Raw genomic sequence first — 17,514 nt, forward strand, 5'->3', positions numbered from 1 at the left:
ACTCGATGAGGTCCCCAAAGCATTTGAGCATATAGCGCTTGGTATGTAGCCCCAGTGTTCTTCAGACCGAACAACATTGTGACATAGCAGAATGATCCGAAGAGGGGTGATGAAAGATGTCGCGAGCTGGTCGGACTCTTTCATCGTAATTTGATGGTACCCGGAGTATGCATCAAGGAAGCAGAGGGTTTCGCACCCCGAGGTAGAGTCAACTATCTGGTCTATGCGCGGCAAAGGAAACGTATCCTTTGGGCATGCTTTGTTGAGACCCGTATAGTCAACACACATCCTCCATTTTCCACTCTTCTTATGTACAAGAACAGGATTGGCTAACCACTCTGGGTGGTACACTTCCTTAATGAATCCAGCCACCAAAAGCTTTGCGATCTCCACACCGACGGTCCTACATTTCCCCTCGTCGAAGCGATGTAGGCGTTGTTTCACTGACTTGGAGCCTAGGCTGATCTTCAAGGCGTGCTCAGTGACTTCCCTCAGAATGCCTGGCATGGCCGAGGGTTTCCACATGAAGATGTCTTTGTTGGCGTGGAGGAAGCCGATAAGCGCGCTTTCCTATTCAGAGGAAAGCGTGGTACTAATGCACACTGTTTTGCCCTCAGTGCTCCTAGGGTCTACGAGGACCTCTTAGAGCCCTCCACTGGCTCGTAGGACCTGGTCGACCGCTTGGGGTCGGGTGCTTCTTCGGTGACCTCCTTCCTGAGGGCCGCGAGCTCTGCAGAGGTGACGATTGCTGTGGCGTGATCGCAGCACTCAACCTTGCACTCGTAGGAGCGCTGAAAGGAGGTGCCAATAGTGATGATCCTGCCTAGGCCCAGCATTTTTAGTTTGAGGTAGGTGTAGTTGGGGATGGCCATGAACTTCGCGTAGCATGGTTGCCCTAGGATGGCGTGGTAGCTTCCGTGGAACCCAACCACTTCAAAAGTGAGGGTATCCGTCCAATAGTTGGATGGACCCCCAAAGGTGATGAGCAGATCGAGCTAAGTGGCAAGGCCTACTTTCTAGGCATGACACCATGGAAAGGCGCTTCGGTCGGCTAGACGTGCGCTCGATCGATGCCCATGGCGTCGAGCGTCTTAGCGTACAGGATGTTGATGCCACTGCCCCCATCCATCAGTACCATTGGTGAGGCACTTCATACCAACGATTGGGTTGACCACGAGAGGATATTTCCCCGGTTGTGGGATGCTCTCTAGGTGGTCGGTCCGGATCGAAGGTTATGGCAGATTCTGACCACCGGAGGAAGGTGGCTGTGGCCGGTTCGGTCGCATAGACCTCGCGGCGTGCGATCTTCTGGTGGTGCCTTGGAGTCATAGGCCTCTGATCCTCCAAAGATCAAGAGGTAGCCATCTGGTATTGGAAAGTTATCGTTCTTCCTCTCGGCGTCGTCCGTGGTGGGGTCAGGGCCCTTTCTGTGCTCCCCTTTGTTGGAGCTTTCAGACAAGAACCATCGCATGAGGCTGTAGTCCTTGTATAGATGCTTGATCAGAGAAAGCATGGTTTGGACATGGCCCCTCGAGTAGTTTTTTGAAATGGTTCATAGTGCCCTCTATAGGCTTCCGACCGCCCCTCCGGTCAGCGGCGACCACTGAGTGAGCCCTCGCGTCGTTGCTTCTTGTTCTTCTTTTTAGCGAGATGATTGGAGGTGCCTAGCCGGTGTCCTCATCTTGCCTCACCTTGCCATCGAGGCAGTCGAAGATGGCTCCTGACCGCTTCTTGCCTAAGGCATGGCTGGTGGTGATGTCCAGGAGTTCCTTGGTGGTTCACGAGGCCCTTATGTCCCAACTTGTGAACCAGAGACTCACAGGTTGTCCTAGATATGAAAGCTCCTATAACGTCGGTGTCGGCGACGTTAGGGAGCTCAGTTGCATTGCTGGAAGAAGCATCGGAATGTACCCACAGAGGGTTTCTTCGGCCTTCTACCGATAGTTCTTGAGGTTCCATGGGATCCCAGGGTGCTTGTATGTGCCCTGAAAGTTTCCCATGAAGATCTCCTTCAGGTCCGCCAACTTTGGATTCTAGTTGAATGGAAGGTGTTCCAACCAGGTTCTTGCCGAATCAGGCCAAGAACAATGGAAGGTTGTGGATAATGAATTTGTCATTATCCACACCACCGTCTTGGTAGGCAAGCCCGATAGTCTTTGAGCCATAGTCCAGGGTTTGTTACCCTAGAGTACTCAGGATATTGGTTGGTGGTCGATACCTTGGTGGGAAGGCAAAGTTGAGGATGTGTTAGCCAAAGGCCTGAGGCCCCAGCAGGCCGAGGCTCAGGCTTTGGTCCTCGCCGCTGTCGTAGCATCCGCCACAACGAGGGTGATAGACGTGTTTGGCTGCCTCTCTCGGGTCATCGTAGGCGCGTCTATGGGCATCGAGGGTGTTGCGCACGTCACGGTTGCGGCCGAGATACTGATGCACCGGGACCATGGTGTGTTGCCTACTTCCTTGTGGTTCCTGGTGGACCGACGCATCCCTGCCAAGATGCTTCGAGGGCGTGCGCTGGCTAGCGTCGAGCTCACGTCACCAAGACAACGAGCTTTTGGCCTGTCGCGCCACCGCACGCTCGAGCAGTGTGTGAATCTCGTGGTAGGCCCAACGATCCTTTGGCGCTGCGGCCTCTGGAAGGCCAAGGAGCAAGGCCGTCGTGGCGGTGATGTTCTGGCTCACCTGGGTGAAGCGAGGGAGGGCTTCATCATCGATGATGATCCTCTGGTTCGTGTCATAGGCCATGGCATGGACGTGCCCACCGTCTCCATGGCGTTCGATCTCCTAATCAAGCTCCGTGCATTCCTGCTTGAGCTGGAGTCACGCTTCCTCGATCTCTCGGTGTCGGGCTTTTAGCTGCTCCACCAGCTTGCATGGTGGGGCCGCTGTCACCCTCTCGGCCTTGTCATTGAGGTCATTTGTTGGGGTCGCCTCCCCCTTGTGGATGCTTTCGACGTGCCCTTGGGGGTACCCGTCATGAAGCATTCACGAGAGGGGTGATGGCTTCCCCTGCTGGAGTTAGTGCTAGAGGGCGACTCTGGCTCCTCTACTAGGAGGTCATTGAAATATTCTACGATGTGTCTGATCACCCCCATGAATTTGTCGTTCATGTGAGGTGGGACCATGTGTTGTGCTACAAGGTGGCTAACGATCGCCACGGCGTTGCGGAGACTGAACGGAAGCACTGTCGGGGCGCTCCGTATGAGGTGTTCCAGAGAGAGGGGTTCCCCTTCGGTGAGCCATGCCATGACGTTGGTGTTAGAGAAGGAGAGGCAGTGTGGGTCATCCCTGGATGGTTGGGGTCCTAGGGAGACGCTGAGCTAGCGCTCAAGCCTCCCATAGTCGAGGCCGATAGAGGGGAGGGGTTGGATGGTGGCATGAGCCAATGCCAACTCTCCTCCCACCATGATGATGAAGTCTAGGTCCCCGAAGTGCATATGTGTGCCCGGGACCCTAGCTGATACCATGGCTAGCCATTCATGGCCTAATGTTAATGTTGGAACGCGTAAAGGGCCCCTACCTGGAGCGCCAACTGTCGGTGTTTTGAGTAAATACCAATGAGTAAATTTGTATTATTGCGCATCTGGCCCATGATGGTGTGCTAAAAAGATACAAGGTTTATACTGGTTCGGGTAGAATATCCCTACGTCTAGTTCATGGCTGCTGCTCATGTTATTTGCACTGAAAAGTTCGTAGTAGGGGTTATAAACGGGTGAGAGGGAAAGATCCCAAGTCTTTGATGGAAAGGTCGAATGGGTGCTGAGAGCTTAGATGCTGCTCAGCTATGTGTGATGTGATGCGTGGTGTGTTCAATCGATCCGTCCCTTTAGTGGGGTGCCCTACCTTCCTTTTTGTAGACCAAGGGGACACAGGGATTACAGATGGGAGAGAGAAGAAAAACCAGAGGCTAAGGAGGTCCTTACAAAGATGCCAGGGTCTTTCTTTTCCTCTGAGCGAGTCTCGCTGACATGGCAGACGGTGCCTAGGGATAGCTCCATGCTAGGTGCATGTCCACTGATCCTGATAGGGCCGTGCTAGGGCGTCTGTCCTGCAGATGATGCCATTTTTTGGCTTTGCCAACAAGTGGTCACATCCCATCCCATCTTGGCGGGCAGCGCTGACGGACAAGGGTACTGATCCAGTGACCCTACGGGGAGCATACGACACAGTGACCATACGTCCATTATTGTAGATGATGCGAGTTTCCTTTTGGACCATAGTGGTTGTCGTTTGCTTCCGTCAGGATCCGCGCCTAAGGGCAAATGGTGGCGCCCACAATACTGTATGACAAATGTCGGCGCCTACAACATTGTTCAGGCTCTAGCATGCCTAGAAGGGCTTAAAGCGCTCGTCTTGTCATATCCTGATGATACTTTCATGCAGGCATGCAGGATATGGTCCTCGGTATTGCGGTTGACTTGAGTGCCCTGCCTTATTTACGCGTGTAGTTATGAAGGAGTAGCGCGTAGACGTCGGGCGAGGCGAAGCCAGCCCCCGGACGTCGGGTGAGGCGGAGCCGGCCTTCAAATGTCGGGCGAGGTGGAGTCTGCCCTTAGACGTCGGGCGGGGCGGAGCCAGCCCCTAGACGTCGGACGAGGTGGAATCTGCCCCAGATGTCGGGCGAGGCGGAGCCAACCCTCGGACGTCAGGCGAGGCGGAGCCAGCCCTCGGGGGTCGGGCAAGGTGGAGTCTGCCCTTAGATGTCGGGTGAGGCGGAGCCAGTCCTCAGGGGGTCGGGCGAGATGGAAGTCTGCCCTTAGACGTTGGGCGAGGCGGAGCCAGTCCTCGAGAGTCAGCTTGAGGTGGGGCCCATGGTCTCAGTGGACGGACGAGGAGTGACCCTAGCAAGCGGTGTAGTCGCGCTCTTGATCACGCGGATGAATCAATGCTGACAGTCATTAGCTCCTCCTCTTCAGGGTACTCTAATATTGGTCCCGACAATACTATTTCCTTAGCTTGCATAAACTTGTTGTTTTGTCCTGACAAGAGTTATTTTACTAAGTTCTCATGCTACAAATCATGTTTCTCATAAGGAAATATAGGAATACTCGCTATGGTCAACACCACAGATGCATTGTGCTGAGCAACTTGAGGGAGTCTTCACCGAAGGTTGTCATCATCAAGTTTCATCAACAGTGGGCCAGTGGCAAGGCGCTCATTGACATCTTCACTATTAGATTTGGAATCAGAGGAAGCGTAGAGCTGTTCATAAGATTATATCATGGTTATATATAAATTTTGGATTAATGTGTATATATAAATTTCAAGTTTCATCAACAGTCCCAAGCCTGACTTTTTGATTAATGTGTATATATAAAATTAAAGTTTTCATGTGTATCTCTGAAATGACACCGTGGCGTTAGCACGGGCACTATACTAGTTTGTTATAGTCCTCCCTCCTATTCTGGCTTTGTACCCGCAACAAACTATTCACTTTATCTAGTAATCTATTCTCTATGAAACAGTGTGATAATTTGTATATATTGCTATACAATATTTGATCAAAGTGTGAACATATATACATGCACGCACTGACCAACCAATACCATGGGTATATGTTTTTCGGCATGTTCGCTGGTTGGTTTCTAGGCTAATAAGTCTGACTGGTGCTGGTTTCGTTGTCAGAGAAAAACACTGTTGGACGCTGATAAGCCCTGGTTAAAACCAACCAGCGAACATGATGTTTATGTCAATGACAAAATTAACTTCTAAGAAGCAGACCAAGGTAAGAAACGTCTAGGCATATCTCCTTAAAAAACATAAAATGCAAGAAAAGGCTAGAATTACCAGCAGTGACATTGGTGTTTGCCTCTTCTTTATCAAAGTCCAACTCTATGATATCATTGCAATCAATTGCCCTGTTCGCTTGGTTTATAAACCGTACTTTTTCAGCCAACGAATAATATTTTTCTCTCATAATAAATCAGCCAACAGTACTTTCAGTTATGGCTTATCAGCCAAGCAAATAGGGCAAGAGTCCATCTCGATCTATGATATCATTAGAATCAATAGGACGGCTGATTGTCCCAATCTTGCGATCCTTGGCCACCAATTTTGATTTGGAATGGCATCTTGTTCGACTTGCCACTCCCTTGTTCTCTGTGTGCACTATATCTTTGAGAATGGACAATCCTTCGAACTTTCGCTTCTTGGGTGGGCTTTCATCTCCGGCCATAACATGAGATAAAGGCTGAGCATGTTCTTGCTCTATCGCTTCGAATTTCTTGTCATTTGTTTCCTTATTAACATCTTGACTACCATCCATGATTGTCTGCACCTCGCCTATGGAAATATCACTTAAAGCATTTTGTTGCTCTATCGCTTTGGAATTCTCGCTGTTTCTTTGTTCATTGCCAACCTGATTACCAACCTTGGTAGTTTGCGCCTCACCCATATCACTTAATTTCTCTGACATACTTCTTTGCGACAAATAGCACTTATGGTGGTAGTGTTGAATGAGGTGATATGGGATATTGGCTCAAAGAAATATGTCAAGAAATGTAGGGAATTTATAAGAACCATAGAACGATTATATGATCGTTGGTAGCTTTGTGACCGTTGGAGTTGGTGGCTTTTGTGACTGTTGGTAGATTTGTGACCGTTGCGGCCACTTTTAAAACAAAAACTAATAAAACTTCTAGATAGGTGATGAGCTTTCGTTTGTTGTCTGAAATTTAATTTAGAGAGTATTGCTATTGCTACAAAATAAATATAAGGTGGATTTGAACGGTTAGAAATACAATAAATCAAAAAAATTATATATCGGATATTTTTCATTAACTATGAACACACAATTGGAATGGTCAAAAACTTAAAATAAAATGTCATCCTCATTCCACCTTCTAAAGACAGAATTACGCGCTTTGGCTCTCCTATTCCTAACAATTAGGAGCTTTGGTGCGGTACTCCCAAATAACCGTGAACCGTTCATTTAATTAGATTGATCAGGTTATGATTACATGTTACCTCATAGAATGTAATAGTTGAAATATTTTTTTTATTTTTTTTATTTTGTAAAATAAGCTAAATAGTATAAGAAAACTTTTTAGATTAAAAAATCTTTCTTCATATCTAATTGATGGCTAAAGAATATATGTGCATGTACCGACTATATTTTTATTTTTAGAAAAAGGCATGTACCGATTGCTAGCTTGAGGAGGATGGTCACGAAACACATATGCATTAAGTTAAAACTTTAGCTTAAGTTATGGTGGCTTTGGTTGAAACCCATGTCTCGTGATGTCATGGTTCTAAACTTTGACCATTAATCTTATTAATTGTTATACATTCTTATTATCGGCACATTATGTTCAAACTCTTCTGCTTTATATACTTATTATTCATAGATATCCCTTTGAATTCTATAGGAAATAAAGATATTAGGTTCTAGACTACACTGCAAAGAAATTTTTAAAACGAGGAAGAAGTCCATGTCCATCATTGATCTATTGAATTTTAGAATGCTTATTACTAGGAGTATTATACTATATGGGGATGTGTCACAATGTTTCGGTCAAAATTGATAAAATTGTGTAAAGTAATAGCTTGAATTAATTATTTTCAAGGATATTAATAACTTTAAACAAATTGTTAGAATCATTGGTTTATGATTCATTTTACGAAAATGTCCTTTTGTGATTGCTAAGACATACAAATATATATTTGTATCGCTTGATTTGTATATATGATGGCATAACATGCATTTTTACTTTAAGTTAGTTCGTTATATAATAATAGTAACATAAGTAAATAATTTGATACATATTTTCATAATTGAAGTTTATTTAATTTTTTCTATAATATCATATGTTGGTAGTTTAGATGTGATATTTTAGTATATTTTATTAATATTTATTAGATGCAAATGTAAGGGTTGCTTTTTTTTAGAATTACACAGTACAACGTAGACGCCCACAACACGCATGCACACTCATCCCTATGAACACACGTACGTAAACCCTACCCCTATGAGCACCTTCGATGATGAGGGTATCACGGGCTTAGATATCAATATATTAACCACTTCTAAACCAAAGGTGCAACAATTTTATATGAAGTTTATATTTGGTAGATTTTATGGATTAATGTTGCACCATGAAGTCTGTATATTTTTCTTTTCAAATTATTTACATGGATTAAAGGAAGATTTGATTGCATATGGAAAGCATGAAAGATTAATGAAGTTGATTGGAGACAAGTCTAAGTATTCCTAATGTCTTCCACCATGCCACCATATTACTTTTGGCCCAAGGAAAGAAAGAATCCAAATCCAATATATGTTTTGGCAGTTGGATTCAAATTGCAGAACAACCCCAACTTGCGACGGCCATCATGACTTCACATGGACTCCAATGAAACGTTCTAGCACTAAATGGAAAGTTTATGAAGTCTACTTTCCTAATGGATCTAGACTCCTGCCTATATCTTAGTAGAGTCAGACACACTTGTCATTTTAATGTCGATATCGTTTTGGCCTACAGTGCTCAGGGATTAATGTTTTCTCATGCAAGCTAAGTTGCTAACTGATGTAAGCTAATAAACAAATAAGCAAGCTAATACATCATGAAGGATACAGATTAGCCCATAGAGCAGCCTTGACAGCTGGAGTACGTCCAATGTGGTTAGCACAGAGAGACAGTTATACTAGAACTGGTAGAGATCCCTGAAAGAATTGAGACTAGATGATTTACTCATGGATTTGTCAGGCTTGTGACTCTAAAAACAGTGAGATAAGGGTTAATATTTGGTCATATGTTTGTGCTGCATCAATGGTCAGTGCGATCATCATGTTTGACGTCACCTCAAGGCTCACCTACAAGAATGTTCCCACCTGGCACAGGGACATCAGCTGGTAAAAAATAATTTTTTTCTTTTGAATTGCGCACATGCCTCTTGTTTTGGTGTCCTGAATTGATGGTACATCTTTTATTGTGCATATTAGGGTGTGTGAGAACATCCTGGTTGTCCTGTGCGGCAACAAGGTGAATGTGAAGAACCGGCAGGTGAAAGCCAAGTCGGTGACTTACCACAGGAAGGAGTACTACTTTGAGAAGCCTTTTCTCTACCTTGCAAGGAAGATCGCAGGGTGGGTATTGTCATCATTCTGTAGCAAATCAACATTGTACCACTCCTATACATCTGCCCGACTCTCTTTATTGCAATGCATATGCTATAGCAACACCAAACGAATGGTAATCTGATGCATGACTGTAAATGCAGGAACATGGACCTCGAGTTCGTCGAAGAGATAGCCCTCATCCCTGCTGACGTGACCATCGACGTTGCTGCGCAGCAAAAGTAAGTCATTATTAAAGCAAACATGTACCTGACAAGTGACGACGACACCGATTTACCATGCTTCATATACATCTATACAATAGTATAAAAGGCGTGCGATCTGAAATCTTCGACCTCTCTCAAAAACACTGTTCCGGGCACAGTAAACGTGAGGCGTACAGTACCGGGTTTTCATGAACAGTACCCGGTTACGATGAACAGTATTTGACCCGTTAAAGAACAGTACCAGACTTTTTTTTGCGGCCTTTTTTTTCCCACTGTTGCCCGCGCAAAGCGCGGGGTTGCCTGCTAGTTGTTTATGATAACGCTGAGTGCTTCTCTGATCATGTAATGTTTTTCATGGCATGTAGGATTGACAAAGAGATCGAACTTGCTGCAGCGATTCCCCTACCGGATGAGGACGATGATAACATGGATTGAAGTCAGCTAGATGCTGTGTCAGTCTGCCTTGGTTTAGTTCTAGCTTAGTGCGTGAATGGTTTAAAGAGTGACACATGCATCTATCTCTTTTGGAATTTCAGTTGTAGCGTCAGTAGTAGGTTAGTAGCTATCGAACTTGGATGAGTTGTTGGCTGTTGCTTGAGGAATCTGATGGAATGCAAATAGGAATGATAAGTTCGTTTATGGTGTATTATTGTTATGACACGGATTAAAACTTTAATATACCTAGCATTTAATACGAGGCTTAGGATTTATTTGATTTTAATTGGATAAAAAATGGGTCAAGTCCAATTAATATGTAATAATTTGTTCATCTCATAACCTTTGTGGGTCAAACATTGCAACTAATGTATTCATTAAATGGTAAACCAAAAAAATTAAATACAAAGTTCTTTTAAACCAATATGAATCACTCATGCTAGATACTCCCTCCATCCCAAAATAAATAACTTTCTAACGTTTAAAATTTGTCCCAAAATAAATAACATTCTACACAACACATGGAACATTGCCTTCTAATACAGAAGCTAATCATGGATACATGCAAACGACAACCTGCCAAATCTAAGAGATATCCTCTGAGAAAGGAAAGAAAATGAGGGTACATGTGTCTTTTGCCAACGTCTTTAATCTGTTTGAAAATTTTTAGAAACTTACCTATTATGGGACTGAGGGAGTATGTCAAAACATCTAACATGCAACCTCCTAAGGGTAGAAGTGGTCATTTCCACCAAAACCTTTATTTCTTGAGTCTAGAGATGACATTCAAGCAAAAGAGGTGTATCGGCTCTATGATAGAAGGCCAACTTCAGAGTGGAGCTACTCTATGATGGAGTTATTTGTTCTAGTTTCGTGTTTTCAAAGCTAGAGCTCTCCCAAACAAATCTTATGCCACTACATGATGTAGGTTTTTTCTCCACACGGAGGTACAAGAAGATGAAGATGGCCATATGGGTGGCATGACCCAACACGGTACTAGTTCGTTCAGGCACGACGCTAAGGAGCACGATTAGCTAAACGTGCGTTGTCGTGTCGCCCACGGGCTCAACAACAAGCCCAAGCATGACACTATGACCACTTAGCTGTGCCTATACGAGCACGATAGCCTGTCTAGCCCGCTAGCCTATGCCAGCTCGATGAACAAAAAACATGCCAAAAAATGAGAAATAAAATAAAAAACATCATGAGACTACTACAAATCCTTTATATGTTGACAAATCAATCAGAAAGTCACATATTCAAAAATAAATTAGAGAACTCGTCGGATCTTGTTATCTCACTCGTTGCAAAGTGCTCACTATCGCTTTTGCCCTGCACCCCGCCGGCATACGCCTTGGCCTTGCTCGCCCTAGGAGGATGGAGGAGGAGAGGAAAAAAGGTTCAAGGCACGAATAGGCGATGTCGTCGGAGGAGGGGAGTGACCTTAGGCCTCGACGCAGTGGCGGATGGAGTGCGGACTGGGAAGGGGAGCAACCGCCGACCATGGAGGAGTCGAGCGACCATCGGCCGTGGGTGCAATCGACAGTGGAGAGGAAAGGAGGGTGTATAGAGGTGGAAGGGAAGAGGCAGATTTGTGGATTGAGTCACATGAGGTACTAGAGCGGGGAGACGTTAGAGGGAGCGAAGGTTGGGAGAGGGCGAACAGGAGAGTAGGGGCAGCAACCAAAAAGTCAGGAATTCAATGTTATTTTATATATACGTAAGGTTTTCATAGAGTGTACTCTTAACGGGTCAGTTATTAAATAGGCCATGCTCATGCCGGCACTACGGGTTGAGTTAGCGGCCCAAGCATATGACACTAACTATTGGACTATGCTGGCACTGCACGAGCACGACTTACATCTGGCCGTGCCTCGTGTCGCCCATTTTTTTTAGGGAATTGGAGGGGCCGAGGCCCCTATAGATTTTTATTAAAATTTAACCAAAGTACAAACTACAAACTAAGGAGCAAACTAGAGCAGGAGGAGTACAACACAAGACAAGACAGCTTTAAGAAACAAAGAAGGAAACAAAGAAAATGAGCCTAAGGCTTTGATCAATTACAAGTTTTGGATCCATTGGTCGAAGATTGCTGACAAACTAGCTGTGCTTCTCTGAAGAAATTTTTTTTGCTTCTCTGAAGAACTTTTTTTGCAGTCCTGAGTCCCAACTTGATTATTGTTGAAGATCAATTCATTCCTAGCCCACCAAATTGTCCAGCTCATGAGAATGACAGCCACCATGAAGAACTGACTCTGCATTTGATCTTTGATTATATTGCTATCACATTTTTAAAAGTTCCCCGTGCCTGAATCGTGTTCAGGTTTAAAATTCCCCAACATTGCTGAGCAAAAGGACAATGCCAAAATAGATGCTCAACAGTTTTTCCACCATGAGGGAGCAGATTTCACAGTTATATGAATCCAAGGCCATATTTTTCCTTCTAAGGATATTCCTTGTGCTTAGTTATCTTTTAGCTGTAACCAATAAAAGACCTTGTGTTTTGGTTGACAATATGATTTCCATAGCCATTTAAAGGCTGGGTCAATTTCATGATGCCCAAGCATTTTTTTTTATGCTGCTGCAGGTCTGAACTTAGCTGATCCTCTAGAGTATGTCCAAGCATCATTATTCTGTTCTTCTCGTGTTGAATTTTCCATTACTTGTTGGATGCTTAGAACTTGATCAAAGGCCACTTGGGATAAAGGTAGATTGAAGAGATCCATGATATTTTCTTTATCAAAAGCTTTCTTGTCGCCCATTTCGCCATTTGTATGTAGACTGAGGCACTCCCTGGGCCGATGACGACGGCGCATGATGCATGTGCGACGATCCTGCCAAGGTTGACGCTCACGCTCCTCCAATGCGTTTGATTGCTATCGATGGTTGCGGAGGTGGTTTCCTGGAAGTCGCGCAGGTGGTTCTCCCCTGGCTCCGGCCGGGTGCGCAGATCATTTGGAGATAATATAATCATGTGCGACGTAGCTACCCACAGACCGTACGGCCGGCCGAATTAGTTTTATTTTGTTTTAATTCAAAAATTCAAGCCGGCCGATTGCAGACGGAGACCAAAGGCGACGAAACGACGACCCCTGGTCTACAGGAACCAACCACCTACAGCCTAGCTAGGTTGATAGATATATCTGTGACCATATACTTGCACAAAGAGCTGTAGTAGCCAGCCACCTGCCATGGCCATGGTTATGGGTTCCAAGAGCCCTCCTCTCCTCCTCAGCCTCGCCTACCTGCTCTGTGTCTGTGTTGCCCATGTCACCTCGCTTAGCTTCGACTACAACTTCTCCATCCCCGGCGTCCTCAACAGCGCTAACATCAAGTACATGTCTGACGCCACTCCTGGCAGCGATCGGATCGACCTGACGAACGACACGATCTGGAGCACCGGCCGTGTGGCGTACGGGCAGCCGTTGCAGCTCTGGGACGACACCGGCAACGTCGCCAGCTTCACCTCCAACTTCACCCTCGCTATCAAGCCGCACAACAGCACCAACCAGGCAACTTAACTATCCAAAGAACTTCTAATTAAGCTTTCTCGATGTTCGCACCAGCTCTCGTTAGATGTGAGACTTGCTGCGCAGTGCAGGCCGACGGCATGGCGTTCTACATCGGACCGTGGCCGCCAAACCTGCCGGGGGACTCCAGAGGCGGCTTCCTCGGTCTCTTCAACAACCCCAACAACACGGCCAACTCCGTCTTCCCGCCGACCGTCGCCGTGGAGTTCGACGCGTTCAGGAACAACGACTGGGACCCCAACAACACCGTGAACCATCTTGGCGTGGACGTCAATAGCATCACGTCGCGCGCGTACATGGCGCTGCCGGACGGGAGCTTCAACGGGACCATGTCGGCGTGGGTCAGATACGAAACCGACATGAGCACGCTGTCAGTGACCCTTCGCTTCGACGATCTGCCGGAGCTGGGCCTCTACAACGTCAGCGCGATCGTCGACTTCAAGGACGCCGGGCTGCCGCAGGACGCGGCGGTCGGGTTCTCGGGAGCCACCGGGGATTTCATCGAACGCCACCAGATTCTTTCTTGGTCGTTCGAGTCCACTCTCACCAGCGTCGCCGTCGTCAACAAGACCGGTAAGTGTCTATCCCTGTCTATAGAAAAAAAAAAGGAAACTTCTTCATCATGACTATCTTTATTTACCGTTTCACATTGGTCAGTAGTTGGATCTTACGTGGTCCACGAACATAATGTACTGCTTTTCTGAAATCAAATTCATAATCTGGGAACAAATTTTATTATCACCAAAATGTACATGCGTTCTATGCAAAATCTCTCGACAAACCTGTATGTTCAGTGAATAATGTGCAATTTTCATAAGCGTCTACAAAACTTTTAGTGGATATGCATCAAATCAAATTTACTATTTCCTCGATTTCAAATTGTAAGACGTTTTATCTACATCCATAGTTTTTGTTATGCACTTATTATTAGATATATTATGTTTATTTATATATATATATATATATATATATATATATATATATATATATATATATATATATATATATATATAGAAAAACAATGTATAAAAAAACAAACATCTTATAATTTATTTATAGTATGGAGGGAGTATGTTAGTGTGTCCATCATTTTTTTGAGTAAAGTCCGATTTACCCCTTGACTAAATTAAAAGAAAAACTTAATACCAAACAACATATACACCCCCGACTTTCAAATCTGGATATAATACTCTACTTGACCATTCCAAAGTGGTTTCTCGATGATTTTATGATGTGGCGGCGGAGCCCACGTGTTAAATGGCCACTCTATGTCTTTTATGTAAAAAAAACATAATTTTTTCATATGAAGTCAGTTGAATATAAATTTTATATCAAAATTATAGAGATCAATGCGATCTACAACCTTGTACTTGATAACCTTTTTATTTGATATCTTTTAGATGATCAAATATCTATTTTAAATTATCATATTTTAAAATTGAAATTTTTTATTTTTTGAAACAACCTAGGATGTTGGCACGGTCTATACCAAAACTGTACATCTAATTAATGTGATCTACAATTATGTTGTCGACAACTTCTTTTATCCGAGATTGTTTAGAGGCCCAAATATTTGTTTCAAGGTCCCATATTTTGAAATTCAAAACTTTTGAATTTTTTAATCAACCTTGGATGTTGACATGCATGATATTGATATACACCAAATTTGTAGCTCTAAATGGCATATACAACTTTGTAGTTGACAACATTCTTGTGAGATCATTTAGAGCACCAAATATTTATTTTAATTTCTCAGATTTGAAAATCCATTTTGTTTGAATTTTTCTAAATTATCTCGTACATTGACAAGGTATATACTAAAGTTATAGACCTCAATGTCATCTATAACTTTGTAGTTATAAACTTTTTTATTTCTTTAGAGGTCCAAATATTTGTTTAGAGGTACAAAGTTCTTTGATTATAAAATTCAAAATTTTGATTTTTTCAATCTGACCTTGGTGGAGACGCTCTATTCCAAATTAGAAGTTCTTGAAGTGATCTAAAACTTTGTAGTTGAAAATATTTTGATTTGATATCATTTAGGAGCCGAAATGCTCAAACCAAAGAAATGTGGTATCCACATGCTACATTAGCCAAAACCACGCCATGGAAACCACTCTAAACTATTTTAGAGAGGTTTTTATCTGATTTTGAGTTATGGAGGTACGTTTTCTGGTCTTCGAGTTTGAGGTGTTTTCTAAATTCAGCGACAATTTCGGGGGCCCAATTGGACTTCGTGGTTATGTGATTACGTTACTCATCAGTGAATGATATGCAATTTTTTTGTAGGATCTGCAGTTGAGTTTGTGGTTATGTGACTACAGTACTATTTGAACTTTAGGCATCTAATTTAATGTGCTTGTAAATGACAGAAAACAAAACTACAAAGACGAAAAACATCAGCCTAATAGCCGGACTGGTACCCACCGGGATCGTTGTACTACTGCTTGTCGTTGCGGTGTGCCTCGGCTATCGCAGATACCTAAAAAGACAGAGTGCGAAACAAATACAAGAGGCACCAGAAGGCACAAAGATTCCTCTCGACGAAGACATGAACGATGAGTTTGAGAAGGGGACAGGGCCTCGGAGATTCACCTACAGCCAATTGTCACAGGCGACACACGGATTCTCCTGACGACGAGAAGCTCGGTGAGGGCGGTTTCGGATCAGTCTACCGAGGGTACCTGCAGGACCAGGGGCTCCATGTAGCCATCAAGAGGGTCTCCAAGACGTCGAGGCAAGGGAGGAAGGAGTACATCTCCGAGGTGACCATCATAGGCCGTCTCAGGCATCGCAACCTTGTGCAGCTTGTTGGGTGGTGCCACGAGGCCGACGAGCTCCTGCTCGTGTACGAGCTCATGACGAACGGCAGCCTCGACGACCATCTCTACAGCACGAGTGACATTCTAACATGGCCAGTCAGGTATGAACATTATCAGTCAAATGAATTGGTCTAATTCGCAAAAAAAAAAAAGAATTGGTCTGTTCAATTGATGGTATTACTAGTTTTTTAAAACTTCAAGAATTTTATTTTTTTTGGCGTCAGGTACAACATCATTCTTGGCATGGGCTCTGCTCTCCTGTACCTTCACCAGGAGTGGGAGCAGTGCGTGGTGCACCGGGACATCAAGCCGAGCAACGTGATGCTGGACTCGTCGTTCAACGCCAAGCTCGGCGACTTCGGCCTCGCCCGCCTCGTCAACCACAGCCACGCCGCGCACACCACGATGCTCGCCGGCACCAAGGGGTACATAGACCCGGAGTGCGTGGTGACCAGCCGCGCGAGCGCCCAGTCCGATGTCTACAGCTTCGGCGTCGTCCTCCTCGAGATCGCCTGCGGTAGGAAGCCCGTCGTCCCGCAGGAGGACGAGGACAAGGTGTTGCTCGTGCACTGGGTCTGGGACATGTACGGGAGAGGCGAGCTCCTCGACGCCGCGGACGCGCGGCTGCACGACGCCGGCGAGTTCGACGTGCTGGAGATGGAGCGGACGCTGGTCGTGGGGCTGTGGTGCATGCATCCAGACCGCGCGTCCAGGGCTTCCATCCGGCAGGCTATGAACGTGCTGCAGTTTGAGGCTTCTTTGCCGGAGCTCCCGCTAGAGATGCCCGTGGCGACGTACGGACCACCTGTTTCTAGAGGTTACTGGTCGAGCACCACATCTTCATCCGTGAGTGAAAACACTCCTGCAGGCCACTCGTCGACTAGTGATTGGACGGCGCACTCCTCGGGCTCGTCAGTGAAGAGTGGCACCCAAGGGACACGCTCTTTTGTCACTTCCAACACAAGGAATACAGCAAGAGGCAGTGTACGAGAACCCACCTCATCACCCGGTCGTATCTCGGACCGGTCGAGCACTCGTTCAAGCGGTGGACTCTCGGACAGGACACTCTATTCTTCGTAGCTTGTCTGACTTTGTATAGGGCCTTGTTTAGTTCCCTTCAAAATTCCAAGTTTTTTCACTCTCTCTTCATCACATCAATTTTTAGCCGCTTGCATAGAGTATTAAATATAGGTAAAAAAATAACTAATTACACAGTTTAGTTGGAAATCACGAGATGAATCTTTTGAGCCTAGTTGGTTCACGATTGGATAATATTTGTTAAATAAGACGAAAGTGGTACTATTCATCAGGTTGAAAAAACTTTCAATCTAAACGTGGCCTAGGTCTATATATTGCCCGTCGTCTTATCATGTTGCCTTGTTTATGTGCTTGCAGCTAGCCATCAGTTAAGGTACTCCTCTAGTCTACGATATAATGTGAGATAAGGT

At 45.1% G+C, this 17,514-nt stretch overlaps 1 protein-coding gene and 1 pseudogene across 1 annotated transcript; both read left to right on the top strand.

Moving 5' to 3' along the window:
• The first annotated feature begins 8,783 nt into the window (after positions 1-8,783).
• On the top strand, positions 8,784-9,932 carry LOC136522973 (GTP-binding nuclear protein Ran-3-like). The gene is made up of 4 exons (XM_066516758.1): positions 8,784-8,848; positions 8,939-9,082; positions 9,217-9,294; positions 9,645-9,932. The coding sequence occupies exons 1-4, from the start codon at positions 8,784-8,786 to the stop codon at positions 9,712-9,714; spliced, it is 357 nt and encodes a 118-aa protein (XP_066372855.1). The 3' UTR covers positions 9,715-9,932.
• A 2,883-nt stretch (positions 9,933-12,815) lies between these two features.
• Positions 12,816-17,305, top strand: LOC136521963 (L-type lectin-domain containing receptor kinase IX.1-like; annotated as a pseudogene).
• Positions 17,306-17,514: the final 209 nt, after the last annotated feature.

The sequence above is a fragment of the Miscanthus floridulus genome, chromosome 18 (assembly GCF_019320115.1).
Source record: "Miscanthus floridulus cultivar M001 chromosome 18, ASM1932011v1, whole genome shotgun sequence".
Taxonomy (NCBI): Eukaryota; Viridiplantae; Streptophyta; class Magnoliopsida; order Poales; family Poaceae; genus Miscanthus; species Miscanthus floridulus.